The sequence below is a fragment of the Syngnathus typhle genome, linkage group LG2 (genome assembly GCF_033458585.1).
Source record: "Syngnathus typhle isolate RoL2023-S1 ecotype Sweden linkage group LG2, RoL_Styp_1.0, whole genome shotgun sequence".
Lineage (NCBI taxonomy): Eukaryota > Metazoa > Chordata > Actinopteri > Syngnathiformes > Syngnathidae > Syngnathus > Syngnathus typhle.
In genome coordinates this window covers 14,339,159-14,358,149 of record NC_083739.1, presented here as the reverse complement: position 1 = coordinate 14,358,149, position 18,991 = coordinate 14,339,159, and the positions used below count along the sequence as shown (strand labels likewise).

Sequence of the window (18,991 nt, the reverse complement as noted above, 5' to 3'; positions counted from 1 at the left end):
TCAATGAATAGCAATTTAGGAGAGTAAGTTCAATTAGATGAAAGAATCAAAATTATAGTGGCCCTATTTTTGATTACTTGTCATAAGGACCAGCCTACAAATAGGAAAAGCATTCTTTACTGAAAAAGAACTGCATGTTCACTCTTGGCTAAGTACAAATGTCCATTTTTTATGACATTTGCTCACTGATTCCAAAGAGACAATTCAAACAAAGGCAAAATCATCATTTCTATTTTTTTCCCTGCCCAAAGTAAAAGTTCAACATTGGTCTGCTTGTCTGGGTTCTGATGTTTTATTGATGAGAAGAGTCCAAAGAGACCAGCCCATGCAACACCTCCGCTCTGCACACAGCCCGAATAATTGATCACTGCTAAGTTGTGTTCCACTCAACGAAACTCTTCCGACTCTACTTTCTCTGCCCTCTGTCACTTATTTCAATTTTTAATTATGTTTTCATTTCTTAGTTTTACTCTCCTGGTGTGTACTTCTCGTGCAAAGCACCACCGCCTTCCATTTTTAACACCTAAAATTTCACTCGGGATGCTCCTGCAGGTTTCAACCCAATGTGGGAGGAAACTCTGGTGTTTACAGTCCACATGCCAGAGCTGACCCTCGTGCGTTTCCTCGTGTGGGACCACGACCCCATTGGTCAAGACTTCATTGGCCAGCGTACCATCGCCTTCAATAGCATGATGCCTGGTCAGACTTGAATGTGGATCTATTATTGTGTAGGGCCAAAAATATTGCTGAATGCTGCCCAGTAAGATAAATTACATTTGTGTATCTTCTGTTTTTTCCCCACCTTTGTTGTTTGTTGATAGGTTATCGCCACGTCTACTTAGAAGGTATGGAGGAGGCTTCCATCTTTGTTCATGTAGCTGTACATGACATCACCGGTAAGGTAGGTATTGCTGTGGGAGCCATGTGGATCGCTAATCCAATTAGACATTTGAAAGCTATGAAATCACCATTGTAAATTGGTATTTTTTAATCAAAGTAGAGTCATAGTTATTTTGTAAAATTCATTAGCCTGTTTATTGTTGGTGAAGTCAATGTCTCACCATTTTGCATTTACTGTGTGTGTTTAATGAAGCTTCCGATTGGAATAGTGTGTATTGTTGGTATTTCAACTTCGAGAAAGAATGCAGATGTTCCTTTTTAAAAAAAAAAAAAAAAAAGTTGTGTTGCTTCCTCCGTTTCAATGCACTCAGCCGTTTCAAGTCACTTGCAAAATTGTACTTCATATTGTCCTTGTTTTGAACCGTGTCTTTCGCATAAGCTTTGTACTTGTTGTTCGTTATATCTTACTTCGCCCCACGCCAGTGTTTTGTTTCTTTTTCATTTGTTGCCGTCTGATTCTCTCTTTCTGCCCCACTCTGCCTCTGTCTGTCTGTAATTCCAGTGGATCCCTCTTTTACCAAATGATACATTTCGAAGCAGGACATTTTTAGGAACGTTGAAGCTGCCACTCAAAGCTCAGGTGTAGTGACAGCCAGTCGGCAACCTGCATGAGTCCAATCGCCACGCTCCCCCCTGCACATCACCCACTCGTCCGCTTGACATAAAAGAGCAACTCATGCCTCGCATGAGTTATTGAAGACTATGTGCACTTTCCTCGATCCATCAAGTAGATCCAACGTCTTTAACTCTTGAGAACAGAAGGCTTCCATCTCTCTTTTTTTCAATATTTAATTAGATGACTCCATCATTTGAAATCCATCCAGTACATTAAAACAAATGTTCAACACGATTACTTCAAATGTCACATTATAGACTTGAGTCCTCGTATTTGTATAAGCTAGTGGATTTGGTAGCCGGCGGTTGTTTGCTTTAGCTGCTAAATGCTAACTTGGTTGCTGTAAACAAATTAATACACTCCCCAGATATGCCAGCTTTCTCGCTCTCCATTCTCCTCGAAGCTGGCTGTGTGGTACACCGTTTAGTGCTCACAAACTGCAATTATATTGTTGTTTTTATTTTACCACGCTGCGTGTGACTGTTTGTACTTGATTTAGTAAGGTCGTGAAAGATGGCCGTGTTGTAGAGCTCCAGGTGACTACAGATCGCGAGGATGTTTTCTTTCATCATTCTCAAATGTCAAAACAAAAAACATCTGTACAAGTTGCTAAGTGTCCCATTTCTGGCATCGATTGACGATTAACATCCAGGCAGGACCTTGAGCTCAGCTTTCGGATGCCTCCTTTCCTCAGTTTTAGATTCTGATCAATCACTTAATCCTTTTTTTTTTGTTCAGTCTTGTTTGTTCACTGTTACTGTCGCCTCAGTGCCAACGCTTGGGGTACTTGGATCTACTTCTAACATTTAATGTTCATTTGAGTTTACTTTGGATTCAATACAATATCTTACACAAGCAGACCTTCACAATCATCACGCTGTTTGGATGTTCTTGCCTGACATTGTCATTGTCATATCAGTCCTTATTTTTTTGCCTTAGTGTGCATCTACCAGGGTCAGGAAACATCCACACATTTGAAGTTCAGTGACATTGTACTGATTTAATGGGGAGACTTAGCAATTGCAGCGTTCCTTTGAAAAACGTGTTCAAAACTTTAGCTTGAGAGAAAAAACTTTTAGTTTTACTGTGCATGGGCTTTATCGTAAGACTGACACCAATTACAACGGAAGGTGTTTTTTGTAACTCGTGCGTTTCTTCAAGCATCAATTGTTCTTTATTGCATCTTATAAATTGAAAATTAGTCGTGTAAAATGTATCATTCTGCCATGAAGCAGATATTGACTACAACTATCGTTGGAGGACAGCTTTGTTGTTGTTGTTATTCTACACGTGATTTAGTGACTAATAATTTAATTTCACTGTGAGCAAGCATGGTGTACAACTAAAAGGTCTTTGTAAACACTGACTGACTAGTTTTGTGTCAGGAAAGTACGAAAATGTGGATGTGTTGTTGTTTTTTTTGTGTTACTCCTTAATCAAGCATGTTTATTTCTCCAAGTGTGTGACCGCAATAATGCAGCATACCATCTGCATGGTGGCAGCATTTCAAATGTTGAACTGCTCATACACCGTGTGTTTGACAGCTTTCTTTGTTGTGCTTTCATCAGGCCAAAGCAGCCAGCGGCATAAAAGGCCTCTTTCACAGAAGTCCAAAGCAGGCCTCTCTAGACAGCCATGCTGCTGCACAGCACAGCCGTAAGCAACCCTTCGGTGCCCACCTCCTGCGGCGCACTGCCAGCGCACCCACCAAAGGTCAGCCCAAAGTCAAGAAGAGCCTCCCCGAGATCACCATTAACACCAAAGACTGCAACTCGGAGGGCGCAAACGAGGACCGAGAGTCTGAGGACAAGGCCTCTGCCTCCTCCTCTCACCAGCCAACACCACCACAACTCCGCAACGGCGAGTCGACGTCATCCCGCCACGCCAACGGACAATGGGAACACCCCGACACCAATGGGACTTTTCACGCCGAGGGTAAAGGTAAGAGCCCTTGTTTTGCTCATCGGCGGCCTTTGAGCGAGCCTTTAAAACGGGCCAGTCGACTCCGTTTTCACGATCAGGATATGAAGCCGGGGGTTTTCGCTCGGGTCTCACTTAACAGCTCCAGCAAGGTGGGAATGTCTTCTAACTGTATCACATGCGTGATCGGCTCCAAGGAGAGTCTAGATGCGCAAAGAAAGGGCCACGTTGAGGAAGGGAAGGGATCAGAATCAAAATTGGCAGATGAGCAGGAAAAAAACAATTGTTCAACCAAGAAAAGGGCTAAGCCGAAGCCTGCAGCACATCGCCAGCCGCAAGCTTCTCCCCCAAGCTCGCAGTCACTTCCTCACTCAAAGGAGGCCCAGTTTTGCTACTCATCCCAGGCGTTCCTACGACCCAAGCCGTTCCCCAGATCCAAAGCAAGGCAAACGCTGGCAGCCCAGCACATCCAATCTCTGCCTGACGCAACGCAGAGGAACGCCCTGTCTTGCAACATTCCCCGTAGACGTTTTCCCAACACTGTCACACCGGCGCAGAGCCTCACACCAGATTGTCGGAGCAACCTCCGTTGGCACCAGGCGACGGTACCCAAATATGGCACCGTGTGTGGTCCCGCCTTCATCTCATTCGCAAGCAGTGACGGGAGTCCGAGACTCTCACTCAGTGATGACAGCAGTAGCTGTGACAGCTTTGGCAGCCTGAGCAGCTTCGACTCCCTCCCGGTGCGGCCTCGAAGTGCTGTCCTCGACAACCGCAAGAGGGCAGTAGGCACTCTTCAACGTGAGATGAATGCCCTGTTTGCCCAGAAAATGGAGGAGTTGCGTCATAAATCGCCCCTCTTCTTGGCTGGTAAGGCGTAGTGTGCAGCTGGATGCTGAGTAGTTGCCCTGAGCACTGTAGAAGAGCTTTTTTTTTTTTTAGCTTTGCTCAAGTATCCTCTCAGACCACCTACTATGTTCCTCAATAGTAATCCTCCGTCAACCCCAGGATCCTTTGCCCAAATTATTTTATTTCAAATCCTCTTAGTTTCCTTCAACAATCATCTCCAAGTGAAAGTCCCTGTTCAAATATTTGATTGAAATTGTGTTTGTCTGTACCCAAAATCTGCAATCTGATACTCTCCACGTCTAACAGATAACACAAACGGTGAGTTTTGAATTCATTGGGGAATCTTCCTTTCGCTTTCATTTACTTTTCAGAAAGATTCCCGGAGGCACATTTTAGGCAAGTTTGACATGTTTTGGGGTTCTATTTTTCCATATCGTATTGTTAATTATATTTTTATATTGTGGAGATCAATCTACGACCTTTGTTAATTAATCCGTTTCTCTGGAAGCTGTTCCTGAGCCCCACCCCGCCCATTTCCTTTTCTTTCCAGTTTTTGCTGAACTCCTTTTTCCTGTTTTTCCCTTTGCACGCTCTCTCTGTTCCTAGTGCAGAATTGAGGGGATGACCAGAGCCAGGTAAACTTGCTGAATGCACACAAGCAAATACTCAAATACTCCATAATGCCATTTTAGGTGCATCCTTCACTTCACCTATATTTCTCTCCATCTACCCACCTTTTTCCTCCTTTCCGCCATTCACTTTTTTATGGATGCCTTTCTCTCTGAGGGTTGATTTGAGTTTGCAATTAATAATTGAAATTAAAAAAAATGCATCCCCCTTAGTTTGCACATACTCGATACTGTACAACATAAAATCACATCAGCAGATAAAAATAAACAAAAGTCATGGCAAATTAGGTCTTAATACTGAGACATGCTGCTACAAACGTGAGAAGTGAGAAGAAATAGTTGAGATGGGAAGAAACCCAGAAAAAAATAATAAATCAACAACCCAAAGAGATTTCACGAATTCACAAAAGAAGCATCCACAATTGGTGATGTCATGTTATTGCAAACATATTGAGTCTTACGTGAATCTTTCTGGTTCCAGTATTTTTTCGCCTAAACATATAAGGGGGGTCACATCTAGTCTTCCTAACGGAGTGTATCGAGTGTCACATACACTGGCAATGTATTTAATCACTGAAGTCAAATGTAAAAGACATTCAAATAAGTTCAGAATTGTGTTTTCCCTCCACAGATTGCTCAACCGCTCCACTTCCATTTCCTGCAAAATATTCCGGGGATGCTAAGACCATTCGACCATATTCCATCTGCTCTACCACCATTCCCGAGGACATCTTTTCTTCCCAGCATTCTTCATCATTGCTTCCGTTACCCTCCACTCCACAGAATGCAGAATCACATTTGACAGTAAATTCAAACGGATTGTCCAACAGTCCAAATCTAAAAAATGAACAAAACATCGAGATGGAGTGCACCCAAGGTCCCCAAAGAGTCTCAAGTACTCAATCATCCTCGGAACGCACCGAAAGCCAGAGAGAACACCTGCAAGCTCTTCCGGACAAGACCAACAATCAAGTGAAGTCCGAGCCCATTTTAGAAATTTCTGCAGCAGCAGCGCATGTCGAAATTCCTGCAGCTGTTTCTCAAACAGCCGAGGCCGACGGAGCAGATAGCAATGTCTCATCACACACACTTGTAAGAAGAACAAAAAGCGACAGCCATGTTCGAGCGAGGGCCCAGTCAGTAACACCACAAGTATGTACAGATGCAACTCTGAACGACCGTCTTTGGAGCAAGCTCGAGCCGAGTAGCCCTCGCGGCAGCTTGTCCTCGTCCTCCAGCATCTCTTCCAGCGACACCGTTATTGACTCGCCACTAACTGACCTGGCCAGGAAGAGTCCTGCCAAAACAAGCGACCCCCACTGCAACTATCCAGCGCTCTCCTCCTTCGATAGCCTGCAAGTCAACAGAAGCAAGTCGAACCCAAATCTTCCACAGATTGAGTATTCCACATCCCCCCTTCTCCAGCAACGTCCGGTATCTCCTGTCGACCCGACTAGTAGACTCCCTCAAAGACGGCACACCTGGAGCCGGCTCTTCATGGAAGGCCTCAAGCAGTCATCGGCCAGGACCTCATCGGCCAGGACCTCATCGGCCAGAACTTCATCAGCCAGGACTTCATCGGCCTCTCCAACCGCATCGCCCGTGTCACTATCCAAAAGCCTCGGGGATCTCACGTCGGATGATATTACTTGTAACTTTGACAGCAAGTACCGCAGCATCAGTCGGAGTTTCATCGTTAGATCAACAAGGGACCATCCTCGAAAGGGCATCCCGGGAAAAGCTCGACCAAACAGCGACCTGACAGAGCAGCTACGGAAGCTAACTGATGTGGAGCCCCTAAAGGCGAGCGACTTTGAAACAAGAGCCAGCGAACGCCAAGACGAATCTGTAGATGAGCCACAATCCATTCGTAGATCGTCTTCCAGAAGCCAAAGCAGGGTGCGATACATCGCCAATCGAGCCAAGAAGGCCCAGGAAAGGCAAAGGCTCCAAAGTTTCATTCAAAGCCGCACTGATAACATCAACGGAAGTTGCCCCATTGAGGAGCGGGGCAACCCTGAAGGGGCATGTTGCATAGCAAGGAGCCCCTGTGCCAGCCCAAACATGGTCAGTCTGCCCACGTCTTTCGGCAGACACTTGCCTGCCTCCCCTGAAAACAGTGAGGTCTTTTTAAACTTGGACTTTCGTGACTGGATTCCTTAAAATTCACGAGCGTGACACACTCAGAGCGATCGGATCGACTTTTATTTATTTTAGTTCAGAGAAGCTAGCTTAGTTCATCAAATGTGGATTCAGAAACATTGTCCTGACATGAGGAAATATATTTATCTTCTCAAAGCAAAATATTAGAGCCCTGGAAATCAGCACTAAATGATAGAAATATTGCAGTTAGTGAAAATTTACTTTTTTTTTTTTTTTAAATGGCTCTTTATGATCAAATCTTCTGTTTTATGTATTTTAGGAGTTCAAACATGTTAGCAATATGTAAAGTTGAGCTTATTTCTTCTAATCTTTAAACCCAGATATATATACTCTGATTTTTACAAACACACCGATGAAATTCTCATCTGCATTCTTTGTAGCCCATCCATTAAGCAATATCACAAGAGTGATGGCTTTGTTATCATAATGTGCAGTTTGATGCTAAACGATGAGCTAATGTCTGAGCTGCTGACAAAAATGAACTCTGTTCATAACTATTTGAAATGCAAGGTCTAAGATTTCATTTTTACAACTAGTTTGTGTCGTGCTTTATCGTAATGCAAGCAGGCTGCCAATTTTCAGCTGATGATTTTGACTTGTAGCATGTCACACCACTGAGAGAACTCCTCCTTTTTTAGGCCCCTTTTAGGTGACTGCATGTGTTATATGCACTGTTTTATTTAACCCACAGTTGGGCTTTATTTTACTACGATTTTTTTCTATATTGAGATGTTTAATGTTCCAAAGTTTTTGTAGGACACTTTATTGGTGTTCGCTAAGAGAATCGCATTGTAATTTGTCCTTCTCCATATGTAGTCCATGCTACTAAAACAAAGCACGTTTATTTGTTGGCCTGCTGTATGGTTTGTACTGACATGCCAGTTATTTGTGAAAACATTTTAGGGACAAGATTTAATTTAACAGTATGTAATTAAATTAATAAATTCTAAAAATATTATTTAAGGTTTCATTCTTTTTTTTTCCTTCCCCGAGGGGTTAATTGCAAAGCCAAATGGTTAATTGTTTAATATTTTTGTCTTTGTTGGAAAAAAAAAAGAGGGAGTCACTTCATCGAAGAAATCCAGCTGCCATTTTTTGTTTTATGGATGTTGAGCTATTGTTATTGTACTGAGCAGCCACACTGTCAAAAAACCAACATAATTAGTATTTTGGGGGATTTAAGTTGTAACAACTTCAAAATATAAAGTATGTATTGGCATTCAAGGGGATGATTTTAGCACAGCAAAGCAAACAAACTATTGCTGAGCTGTTACTACAAAAACAAAAATGCTGGAATGCCAAAATTTCACATTACAAAATTGTATTTTTTTTAGTTCAATTCCCCAGCTTCAAATTTTATTGTTGCCTTGAAATTTTGAGTACATCCTTTTCTTTTGTTCTCTTTTTATTATTATTATTATCATTTACACTTGCTATGTTAAAATGTTGATGTCACATGATTTGGCAAGTAAAACCTGTGCCATTTGTGACTTTAAAAGGTTTTGGAAAGTTTTGGTGGCATTGTGGACCTGCTGGAGCATTCCATTTCAGAGGTTCCATTTAATTTGAGCCTTACCTAAAGTGACGTGTTGACGGATTTGACCTAGTATTTGGCGAGTGTGCTCTCTGCTCTAATGAGCAACTCTATTTTGGTGTGTTTACCAGCATTCAACTTTAGCAGGAACTCACCAGACCCCCGACCGAACTGGAGATGTTATTTATCTTGTTTTTTTTTCCAGGCTGCCCAATGTAGATCAAACCTGAACAACTAAACTGTCATGATTAGACAATTCCTGAAAGTTAGAAGAGCTCTGTTGGAAATCTTTTGAAAATGCAACCAGACACGGTAGTACTATGTTTACGAATCAATCCAAAGAGTTCTTTGACAAACTTCGAACCTTACAATCCAGTAAGGCATGGAGCAACTTGACGCTTTCTCACGACACTGATTCTTCAAAGCTCTCATCCATTGTTACTTTTGTGCCTTCCAAAGCTGACGGCCTCCTCTGGCTCCCTGTCACATTCTGCCCGGGCCTCTTCTTCAGCGCTGAGAGACTTTGTGAAGCGCAACACGCTTGTTTTAGCGCCGCAGACTCCATTCCAGCCAGCAGAGAAATACAAAAGACAGCTTCATTAGGATTCTTAGACAATCCCAGGACACTCTTTTAAGGATGTATTTATCTAGACCGCTTGGTGTGACTTTTTCTCTCATTTGAAGCCTTCTCTACTGTTCAGCGCTCCGAACAGAACGTTTTGTCTCAAAACGCCGACCCCTCCTCCCTGATGAAATAACGACTTATTTTTTCACACTCCAGCAACTTGTTGGACGATGCCAAAACCCACAGCAAAAACAAGATAGCTTTCATGGGACATGAAAAGACAACTTCACGGGTTTAAAACAAAAATCAGGATTACACTCTTGAAACGTCACCTCGTTTTCCCCCCCCTCACTGCAGATTTTTTCACTGGAGAATTATGGCCACTAAATATTTGAGGATACAACTCTTGTTCAATTTATGTTCAGAAGGGATTGAATGAGAAAATAATTATAATGCCCATTAAAGTTCAAAATTTGGGGCACATTTCTTTCTGCCAAAATGAAAATATATCAATTTAGCCAGACACAACACATGAAACACTATATTTTCTCAGGAAACGTACAAATACAAAACAAATGACCCACAAATCTCTGATATTCTGAATATTCTCTTAGAATTTAATCCTTTTACACATTTTTTAATGAAAATAATTTTCTTAATACAAATTAAACCATGAGACGGATCAGTGGTTGGCAGGAATGATATCAGATTAAAAAAATAGATACATTTTTTATTCTTTATTTTGTCAATCCTCCAGTCGGATTGAAATTTTCAAAAATGTATCCATTTTAAAAAAGAGTGCTTTAAAAAAAATTGCTTCCCACTTCTGCCTAATCCTGTTTGTATACAAGACATCGACAGCACTCCTGAGACTTCTTTTCAACCTCTGTCTCAACAAAGAAGTTTGAGGTTTTCCCCCGTTTAGGCCCTCCCTCTGTCCTCCGCATTTAAACTCGCCCACAACCTTCTGCTGCGCACAAGCACTTGCAACATTTGTTGACAATTTCTTTGAATTTTTGTTGACGTCTTCTTGTTTTTATATCTGCACTTCATAGGTGAGTATAAAATTAATTAGCTCTTTTTTTTCTGGCATGTTAACAGTCGTGTTGAAATCCATGCAAGTGTGATTTTTAGGCTTTTGGAAGAATGAAAGGCTACATAGCTGTCATCTTCAGTGTGGCAGCACTGAGTAGATATGCATTCGCTGCAGGTAAGACCCGTGCACACAAAAAATTATATATATAATGCAAAAAAAAATAATAATCAAGCAGTAGTTCCAAGTCTATTGTTCTTCTAGAGAGCCCAATGTGTACACCCCAATGATGATCTGTGACATTCAATTTTGTTTCCTTGCTCTCGTGATTTCAAAATGTGATCAACATTTCAATTAACATTTTCTACTTAAACTAGTGTTTGTTCATTTATAGTTCATTTTGGAAGGGGGTGCGAAGAAAGTAATTTAAGTTGGAGGAAATATAATTTGTTGCCCAACTTAAATTTTCTGTTTACAAATTTCAACCTTGAATTTTTTTTTTTTTTTATATATATACGCAAGAGAACTTAACTGACTTAATTTCAACTGTAAAGGTTACAGTACATGGTAAATTAATCCCCGAACATTTTATAAGTGGGTCAAGTGTCTCAAGCTCACACTCGCAGACGTTGGGCTCTGGCTGACCTTTTGAAAAAGGTCTCGCTCCCGACCAGCTTTCTTCAATGCAATTCTTCCCCCAGCCAGACCGTAGGGGTCCTGTCAAAGCATAATCCGATTGGGCAGCATCGCATCTCTCACCAGTGAAGGGGCTCGTGTCGTGCTGCGATCTCCAAAGCACTGTGATGAATCAATTATGCGACACGCCAGGCGATGAAGCGACACGCTGATCATAGGTCCGACCGCGTGTCATGACCCTCGTGTGCCCCCATCCGCCACGGCTTTTGTCATTGCATGAAATTATGAAAAACATGGCACCTTCTGCCCTCCACTGATGTAAGTTCCTGCAGACCAGCTGGGAGAACTGCTGGTCACAGTTCAGGCTGATGCCATGGCGATTGGGGAGGGGACACCCTGTCCTCTTCTTGTTTACATGTTGAAATGAAGGCTTGGAAAAGACTTCTTTTCTTTCTCTCACTTTGATTCCCCGATAGCCAAGTTCCGTGCATTATTATACACAAGGCCTCGATTGTCCTGCCGAGCTTATTTACTACTGCAGAGAGAAAGGCCAAAAGGGACACAAAGCGGCAATAGAATCCATCAGGCTTTCTGAAGCTTGGAGACATCAAACCAAAGTAGATTTGAGCTTGCTTGGTGACTTTGACTTGTTCTTAAGAAAATCTCTGCCCTCCCCCCACCCACACTCCCCGCCCACCCACATTGCAGGCACCAAGGAGTTATCCATCACCACCATCAAGGTATTCTTCTTTTCTTCCCATAGTTTTTACTCATCGCCTATTTCATCCACACTCCCCATTTAAATAAAATACGTGCTTGTGTTTCTCAGCAAGACCCGTACGCCATGAGCAAAGGCTCTGGAGGAGAGCTGGAGGGCTACTGCATCGACCTGATCCACGAGCTCAGCCATATGCTTGGCTTTAGATACAAATTGCATGTGGTGAAGGACAACCGCTACGGAGCCATGGACTCCAGCGGCAACTGGAATGGAATGATTGGTGAAATCATCAGAGGAGTAAGTCGCAAAATATGGATTTTGCGCAAGATATGGGGGAATCTCGCCTCATTCAACTAGGAGAGAGTTTGTGACACCAAAACATCTGTAAGCTCACCCACAAACTTTTTGATGGGTTGACGTCAAGGCTCTTACCACAGTCATCCGACCTTTTGAGGAATATGTATTCCCCATATACCTGTAATAATAGAACTGGTTGGGAAAACCAGAATGTAAATTTAACATGCTACCATCCACTAGGAAGCTGACCTGGCTGTGGCGCCACTGACCGTCACCTCCGTCAGAGAGCAATATGTGGACATGACAACGCCCTTCATGCAAACAGGCATCAGTTTCATTCTGCAAAAAGACGAGCACCCATTCAGCCTTCTGGCACCCTTCTCCACTGAGACGTGGGTGGGCATCCTCATTGCCTTCATGCTCACTGGGCTTTGCATATTCCTTGTGGGCAGGTATGAGGAAAGAAAATGTGTTGATATTTATTGCACAACCGAGCATAGAGTAGAAGTAATGTGGCAACAGATATACTCTAGAAATGAGTTATTCTCATCAATTATTTTGTAACATATTTTTTATTGTTTCTATTGTAGCATAATGTTTTATTTTTTGTTTTTTTTGTGGTGATATGTTTTATTATATTTAGCCAGCCATACATGCATTCCATTTTTTTTATAGTGAGATAGTTTATTGCATTGATTAATCACAACTACAGCTTTTTAGAATGACATGAATGTTGCCTTGAGCTTTTCTTTTGTCGTTTTTACAGAATCAGTCCTACTGAATGGGCCGAGCCCGACACAGACCAGCACCAATTCACTTTGCTGCACAGCTACTGGTACATCATAGGAGCGCTCACATTGCAAGGTATCCCAGCAACCAGTTGAACTTAACCACACAAACGCTGCACACTGCTGCAAGAAGCTCATTTCTCATTTTAAATTGATTTACATTTACAATAGTGGAAGCTCTAACGTGAAATTATCTAATTGTGTGACTGCCAGTTTATTCTGAATATTTTTGTCTTCAAATGGAATGAATCCATAGCAGGGGTGTTGCCATCATGAAGCCTTTATTAATTCACAAAACACTTTTGCTTTTTGTCTGTGCTGTTAGGTGCTGGTCCTCATCCTAAAGCTGTGTCTGGAAAACTAGTTAGTGCTATCTGGTGGTTGTTTGCTATACTGCTGCTCGCGTGCTATTTGGCCAACTTCGACTCTGCGCTGCACTCGGACGACGAGCGTAACTCGATCAAGACTTTTGAAGACCTCGCCAACCAGGACAAAATCGACTTTGGCACAGTGGAAAATGGATCCACTATGCGTTTCTTTAAGGTCTTCATTGTTGTGATCTTGTGATCTTAAGGTCCCCATCCCGAACGAAGCGGCTTCATGAGGATTCTGTTTCTTTACTGGTCAAGGATTCAAAGATCGCCGTGTATCGCCGCATCTACCAGCAGATGGAGCGTAAGAAGAGCTATGTGCCAAATATGGAGGAAGGCGTTCGTCGCGCTCGGGAGGGAAACTACGCCCTCATTGGTGAAACTGTGTCCTTGGATTTGGATGTGGCTCGCCACTGTGAACTGACCCGTTCAGAAGATGTCATCTCCATGAGAGCTTATAGCATCGCTGCACGTCAGGGTGAGTCCCAACGAAAGACTCACAGATTCAAAGGCTTCATCATTTCCTTTCTCCAGGCTCGCCATTGATAAAAAACCTCACCATGGCCATTCGTCAGCTGAGCGAATCTGGCGAGCTGTCTTATTTACGGGACAAGTGGTGGACTAGCAGTTGCATGGATGACGACGAGGCCCGCACCTCAGACACCCTCCGACCTTACGACCTGCGGTGTCTCTTTATCCTTCTCGGTCTCGGTTTGGGTGTGGGCCTCCTTTTCGCCGTGCTCGAGCTCCTATTCAAGGCTCGCGAGCGGGCCTTGGAACAGAAGGTACGAATGGTGCTTTTAGGTTTTTTTTCTCATCATGTTCAAGAATCTCCCACGTCACATCCAATCTATTCCGCTACACTTGTTCCTAGTGTGAAACAATTTAGGATGTAAGGAAATTAGAATGTCCCTGGAAAAACATTATAGAAATACTACTCTTGACAAAACAAAAATGTAGAATCACCTTCCACCATTTTGATTTTTCCTCCATGCTACAGAAATCATGCTGCTCAGTACTGACCTCTGAGCTTACGCGACGCTTTGGCGGTGAAGGAGAGGCGGCACAGCAAGACGCAACGGACAAAAGTAAAGCCTGATTCAAACAAACTACAGACAGAGACAAACTGATACTATTTTCTTCCCTCCAGTACATAGAAACATTTTTTTTTCTGTGTTTCCAACGTAACACCTTTGTGTTTGGTGATGTTTAATTGCTGTCCAGAAATCTGTGTGACATTATAAAACACAACAGTAAGTAATTTGATGCAAACAAGTTGTACTAACATTTTAATGGGGAAAATGCTAATCACTATGTACTAATAATTCATGATGTCCCCAATTATAATGATGCCGAGTGTATCTTGCTTCATTCATTCAAATAAATAGTCCACCATTCAAAGTTCTGTGGATGAGTGAAGATGAGAAATTTTTTTAAAGGTGGGTTCACATCCATGTGGGAAGGAAGAAATGTGATAGAATCGGGCCAAAACAAACCTTCGGGTCAGACATATTGGATTGGAGGCCCAGTGTTGCAGAGTAAAGGAAGATGAGGAAGGAAGAAGAGAGTGTTGTTGAAAATCCCCGGGAGGAATTCTCATCCGCAGCCCACAAACGACGCGAATTCCAGGTTGAAAGCGGAACATTAAGCGGCCAAAAGCCAAGAGCTGCTCCTGAGAGAAAGTGAGCAAAGATATACTTACATATAGAAAGTCAGTTGATGACTGGGTGGATGTCGTCATCTAGTAAGTGCATGTTGTTCCATCCTGTCACCACTTGACTGTGCTGTTGGATTTCTACTGACAAGCAAAAAACTCAATCACTTCAGACCATCTATATTTTGTTGTTGTTTTATTTTCCTGTCAGAGTCATGGTTGACTCTGTGCAAAGGGCGAGATACTCCCTGGCCTTGTTTTCAGCAAGTCGCACGGCATTTATAGACTAATAACTACTCACATGGACAACTTATTTTACAGTTTAACCAATACTTTTGGAACAGGCAAACTCCACATAGAAGGTTTTAAATGAAGATTCAAATCCAGGACTGCTTGACTGTGAGGGAGCGTTATAATGGTTTAGTCATTTTCATAGTAGTTCCTTTTTATTTAATTTAGCCTTTTTTAAGTCCGATTTTTTAGAGCAGGTTTGTTTCCGTTGTGTTTTCTCAAAACTACTTTCTTTTTTTTGTTTTTACTAGTTTTAGTATTTTTTTTATTTTTATGTTAGGTCTATTTGTCAGGTACGAGATAAAAAAGGGTAATGTGTGTATGTTACCAAAATGGCATCGTATTGTTTTCTTCCCCCCAAGATAAGCACACAAATACAGTTTTCTCTATACACTGTCCAGATGCATCATCGTGTCTGTTCATTCAAGGAGCAAGTGTCCTCCTGGCTGTGTGAAACGACCCACATGTGAACCTGCTAATCAGCTTCAGGACTCATTGATTTAGGAGAAGCTGACAGGATGAGGCTGAGAAGGTAGCAATGGAACAGGAAACGTTGCATCCATGAGAAAAGGTGTATACGTGAGAGGCAGAGTAGAAAAAGACAAGTATTGATTTGGTGGCAGGCGGCTCCTGACAGCTGTGCTAAGATAGTGCACACTCCCTCTGCCACAGTCTGCAGCTCAGCTGACAGTGAAGTGCCGAAGAAGATTAAGCTGTAAACCCCGCCGATTTCCTGCCGCCCCCTCGGTTGCTTTATACCGGTCGGCGCCTTCCCATCCCCCACCAGCCGGTAAACTGTCCCTATTCTCACAATTATAACCCTCCTTAGTAACGCGTAAGACATTAATTTGAAAGATTTCAGGTCTTTATGTTGAACGGTATGAAAGGATTTGTTCTCAAGGTCCTTCATGATGAGGATGGCTTTGGCAATAACTTAACGCCTACTTAGTATACCCTGAGATCATCTCATTTTCCTGCATTTGAATGAATGACTGTCTGTTGATGACTTTTTTTTTTTGATCCATTTTTTTAACACATTTGAGAGCTACATAGCAGGTGAATGTGTGAAATGGTGACGCACTAAACTAGTATGAGGGAAGCTCCTGGTCTTGTTGGTGATTCCTCTCCTGCTTGCTTCGACTGCAGCCCCACGCCTGTCAATGAGCTCCGAATTAGGAATTCTAACAGGCATGTCAGCACTTTGAACTGAGGACTTGAAGTGCTTTGAGTCTGCTGCTCCCTTGGATGCGGCAGGCAAAGTCTGCACATTGATCTCTTTGACTTTGACACTCTCCCTCTCTCGCTCACATTCTTTTTCTTGCCGCTGGCCTACTGGTCTGTTCTCAGTCTTCCTCTGCACTCCATTTGTGAAATGTATCAGAAAAGTTCTTGGATTGAAAATTGAAAAGCACCATTTTTTTCCCTCATGAATGTTGGCCAAACTAGCATGACAACATGGCTGCTCACAATGTCCCGAGCTAGTGTTGTCACCCTCAAGATCCTTCTTGGTCTTGAGAAAATTCATGAAGACCGTGTTTGGAAGATTGCTCTTGTCTCGGACACTTCAGGCTTGTCACAGTGCAAAAGTCAAAAATGTTGTTCCTAAAGAACTCCATCCTTTCCCGAATGTGAACAGACTGCTGAATTACGTAACAGTGGTCTTTTAATCTTCTAAGGATCTCTAAGACACAGAATGGAAAACACAACTCTTCATTTGAGTGAGTGCATTTTTTGGGGGGTCTGAATTTGGGTTACCCCTTTGGCCTCACCCCTGTGTTACTACACATGTCTTGTGAGACCTATTGCAAACCCACCAACAGCCAGCCAGTGTGGAGAAATGAGGAGATGCTATTTGTTGTTTGGCCTTTTGAAAAGACTGCAAGAGTGAGAGAGGGATGGCGCTGACACCAAAGGCACCCCATGGCGCTGACCTTGGGACCCCCCTGGACCCCCTGCCTCCTTCATTGAAGTCTGCAGATGTGCCTGCCTGCATGATAATGGCCTTCACAGGAGGAGCACCCCTTACAGTGCCTATCTATAAATCACACAGGGGACACGGAGCTGACTGAGCCTCCTGCGTGAAGCATTTTCAACTCGGCGCATTTATGACCGCGTGTGCGCACGCCGCTCACAGAGACCCGCGTTGCATTATTGATCATTCTCGGGAGAGAGCTGAAAGTGCGAATAGTAGCAGTGGCAGGGGAGAAGAGAAGAGCGGGTGGGAATGGCTGCAGACAGATAGCAGAACGCGCAGGTGCATTTGGCTGACCTGCCAAGCATCGACACGAACATCCAGCCAGACACTTCCGATGTCCAGCGCTGACAGGTGAGGCCTCTGGAGTACAGCGGGGAAGGAGGTGGAGAAGCAGGAGGAAGAAGCAGGGCTTTGTAAAGGACATTGATGTGACATCTGCTTGGCGGCATGCGGAGCCACAGGAACCGATGGAATTGGAAGGTCGAAAGAAGGCAATGTTGGGTTTTGTTTTTAGGCCTGGCGTGATTCATTCTTGTATGAGCTGCACAGTAAATACACAACGGTGACAAATTAAGACCTGCATAAATCAGAAAGGAAGCTACAAAAGCACAAAGGAACGCAGCAGTCCAGTTGTTAGCCTCTCAGTGGGAAGGTCTCATCTGTTAAGTTGTGGGGTTTGGTTCTTTCTTTCCTTGGCAAATCATAAATCTACATTATGCCTTACGTAGTTCACCCCAGGAGGGAGACGCAACACGTTCACTGACTGATCCGTTGATGCACGGGAAGGAAGGCAGTTGACCCATTGAGTCAGGATTCCTTCCCTCACTGATCCGTTCTCGCGATGAACTGGAAACGCAAATCACACTTTAATCTCTTCTGGATGGAGCTGTAGCTGTTAATGATCTTTGATTAAGGGTGACATGATACTGTCATTTTGTCATTGTCACTTAGGCACTGAATAATGAAGTGATACTTTCATAATGGAGTACGAAGCAACATGATTTGACATGGCGTTGTCCATTTTCTTCGGCAGATGGTTTCCCCATCATGCATGCTAATAGCTCTTGTGCAACATATGCATGAGATGGGACCTGAACAACCTCCTGGATCCTTGTGAATACCCACATCTGATGTTGTATGTTAATCTGCTCACCTTCAGGGCACTGGGAAGAGAAACCAGCGAGGGAGAACCAGAAAAAGCTGCACACAAAAAGAGGCTTTGAACCAATCTTCTTTCCAGCTTGTACTCAAGGGCTGTTAATGAGTGCGTTACTTGATACTAAAGGGAAATGTACTTTCGGCAGTTTACAAACACATTTGATTAAGGCTCCGTTAGACACATATAACCATATCAATATAATTTCTAGTAGTAGTGTGGTTGCTTAATAAGTGGAAAGGAATGTGCAGGCTACATGAATTTGTTTTCTTCAAAGTATTGTGGAACAGGAGGTCCGGAAAGGGAGCATATCTCAAGGCCGATGGGAACGCGAAAAACAACTCGTCTTTGTGGTCCAGACACCTGTGCTGAGCAGGGGAAAACCCAAACGAGGAGGAGATGACCACAGACCATCGACCAATCACCACACAATCTTTTGCATGTTTGAATATTCATATTGTGTTTCTTTAAAACTGGGCAACCCGGAAGAATGTGTCGTCTTTCTGGTCACGAAGGCACACGAGTTTTTGTGTTAAGGACCCAAAGACCCAGGCGCCTGTATTAGCTTGCTTTGTCAAGATTAAACAATTGGTAAATTCGGTCTGATTGATCTACTGGTCTTCTCTTTGACAGAACGAACTCGCAAAATTGTTAGGTGCGCCAGTGTGTGGATTAGAACATAGCAATTTTTGTGTTAAGTGTTGATCACAATTTGGAGTCAGATCAATAGCTAAAATCCGTATCCTAACAGTTTCTTGGTGACCCCGTACGTGATGTCAAGAGAAGGGTAATTGACAAACTCGTGGTCTGTGTCCAAGTCATCGGACAGTTAGTCTGGGACAGCTGTCTCCCGGTCGGCGTACCGTTTGAATAAGGAATAAGCGCACAACGTTGAG

The 18,991-nt window shown here is 43.1% G+C and overlaps 2 protein-coding genes across 6 annotated transcripts in view; both read left to right on the top strand.

Moving 5' to 3' along the window:
- Positions 1 to 8,035, top strand: part of plch2a (phospholipase C, eta 2a) — a 74,472-nt gene extending 66,437 nt beyond the window's left edge. For all 4 annotated transcript variants that reach the window (XM_061266866.1, XM_061266871.1, XM_061266864.1 and 1 more), the window contains 4 exons: positions 553 to 699; positions 822 to 901; positions 3,085 to 3,457; positions 5,546 to 8,035. In XM_061266866.1, the coding sequence (XP_061122850.1) occupies positions 553 to 699; positions 822 to 901; positions 3,085 to 3,457; positions 5,546 to 7,077 (2,132 nt within the window). In that variant the 3' untranslated portion in view covers positions 7,078 to 8,035. The remainder of the gene's footprint in view (positions 1 to 552; positions 700 to 821; positions 902 to 3,084; positions 3,458 to 5,545) is intronic.
- Positions 8,036 to 10,116: 2,081 nt separating this feature from the next.
- Positions 10,117 to 14,424, top strand: LOC133150394 (probable glutamate receptor). Of its 2 annotated transcripts, none has more exons than XM_061272890.1 (10): positions 10,117 to 10,231; positions 10,311 to 10,386; positions 11,554 to 11,585; positions 11,675 to 11,860; positions 12,101 to 12,312; positions 12,627 to 12,724; positions 12,974 to 13,191; positions 13,278 to 13,497; positions 13,554 to 13,804; positions 14,020 to 14,424. In XM_061272890.1, exons 2-10 carry the CDS (start codon positions 10,323 to 10,325, stop codon positions 14,116 to 14,118), a joined length of 1,380 nt encoding a protein of 459 aa, XP_061128874.1. In that variant the 5' UTR covers positions 10,117 to 10,231; positions 10,311 to 10,322; the 3' UTR covers positions 14,119 to 14,424. The 2 variants fall into 2 exon arrangements, with proteins under 2 accessions (XP_061128874.1, XP_061128875.1); XM_061272891.1 differs by having other exon boundaries at positions 10,123 to 10,231; positions 10,299 to 10,386.
- Positions 14,425 to 18,991: the final 4,567 nt, after the last annotated feature.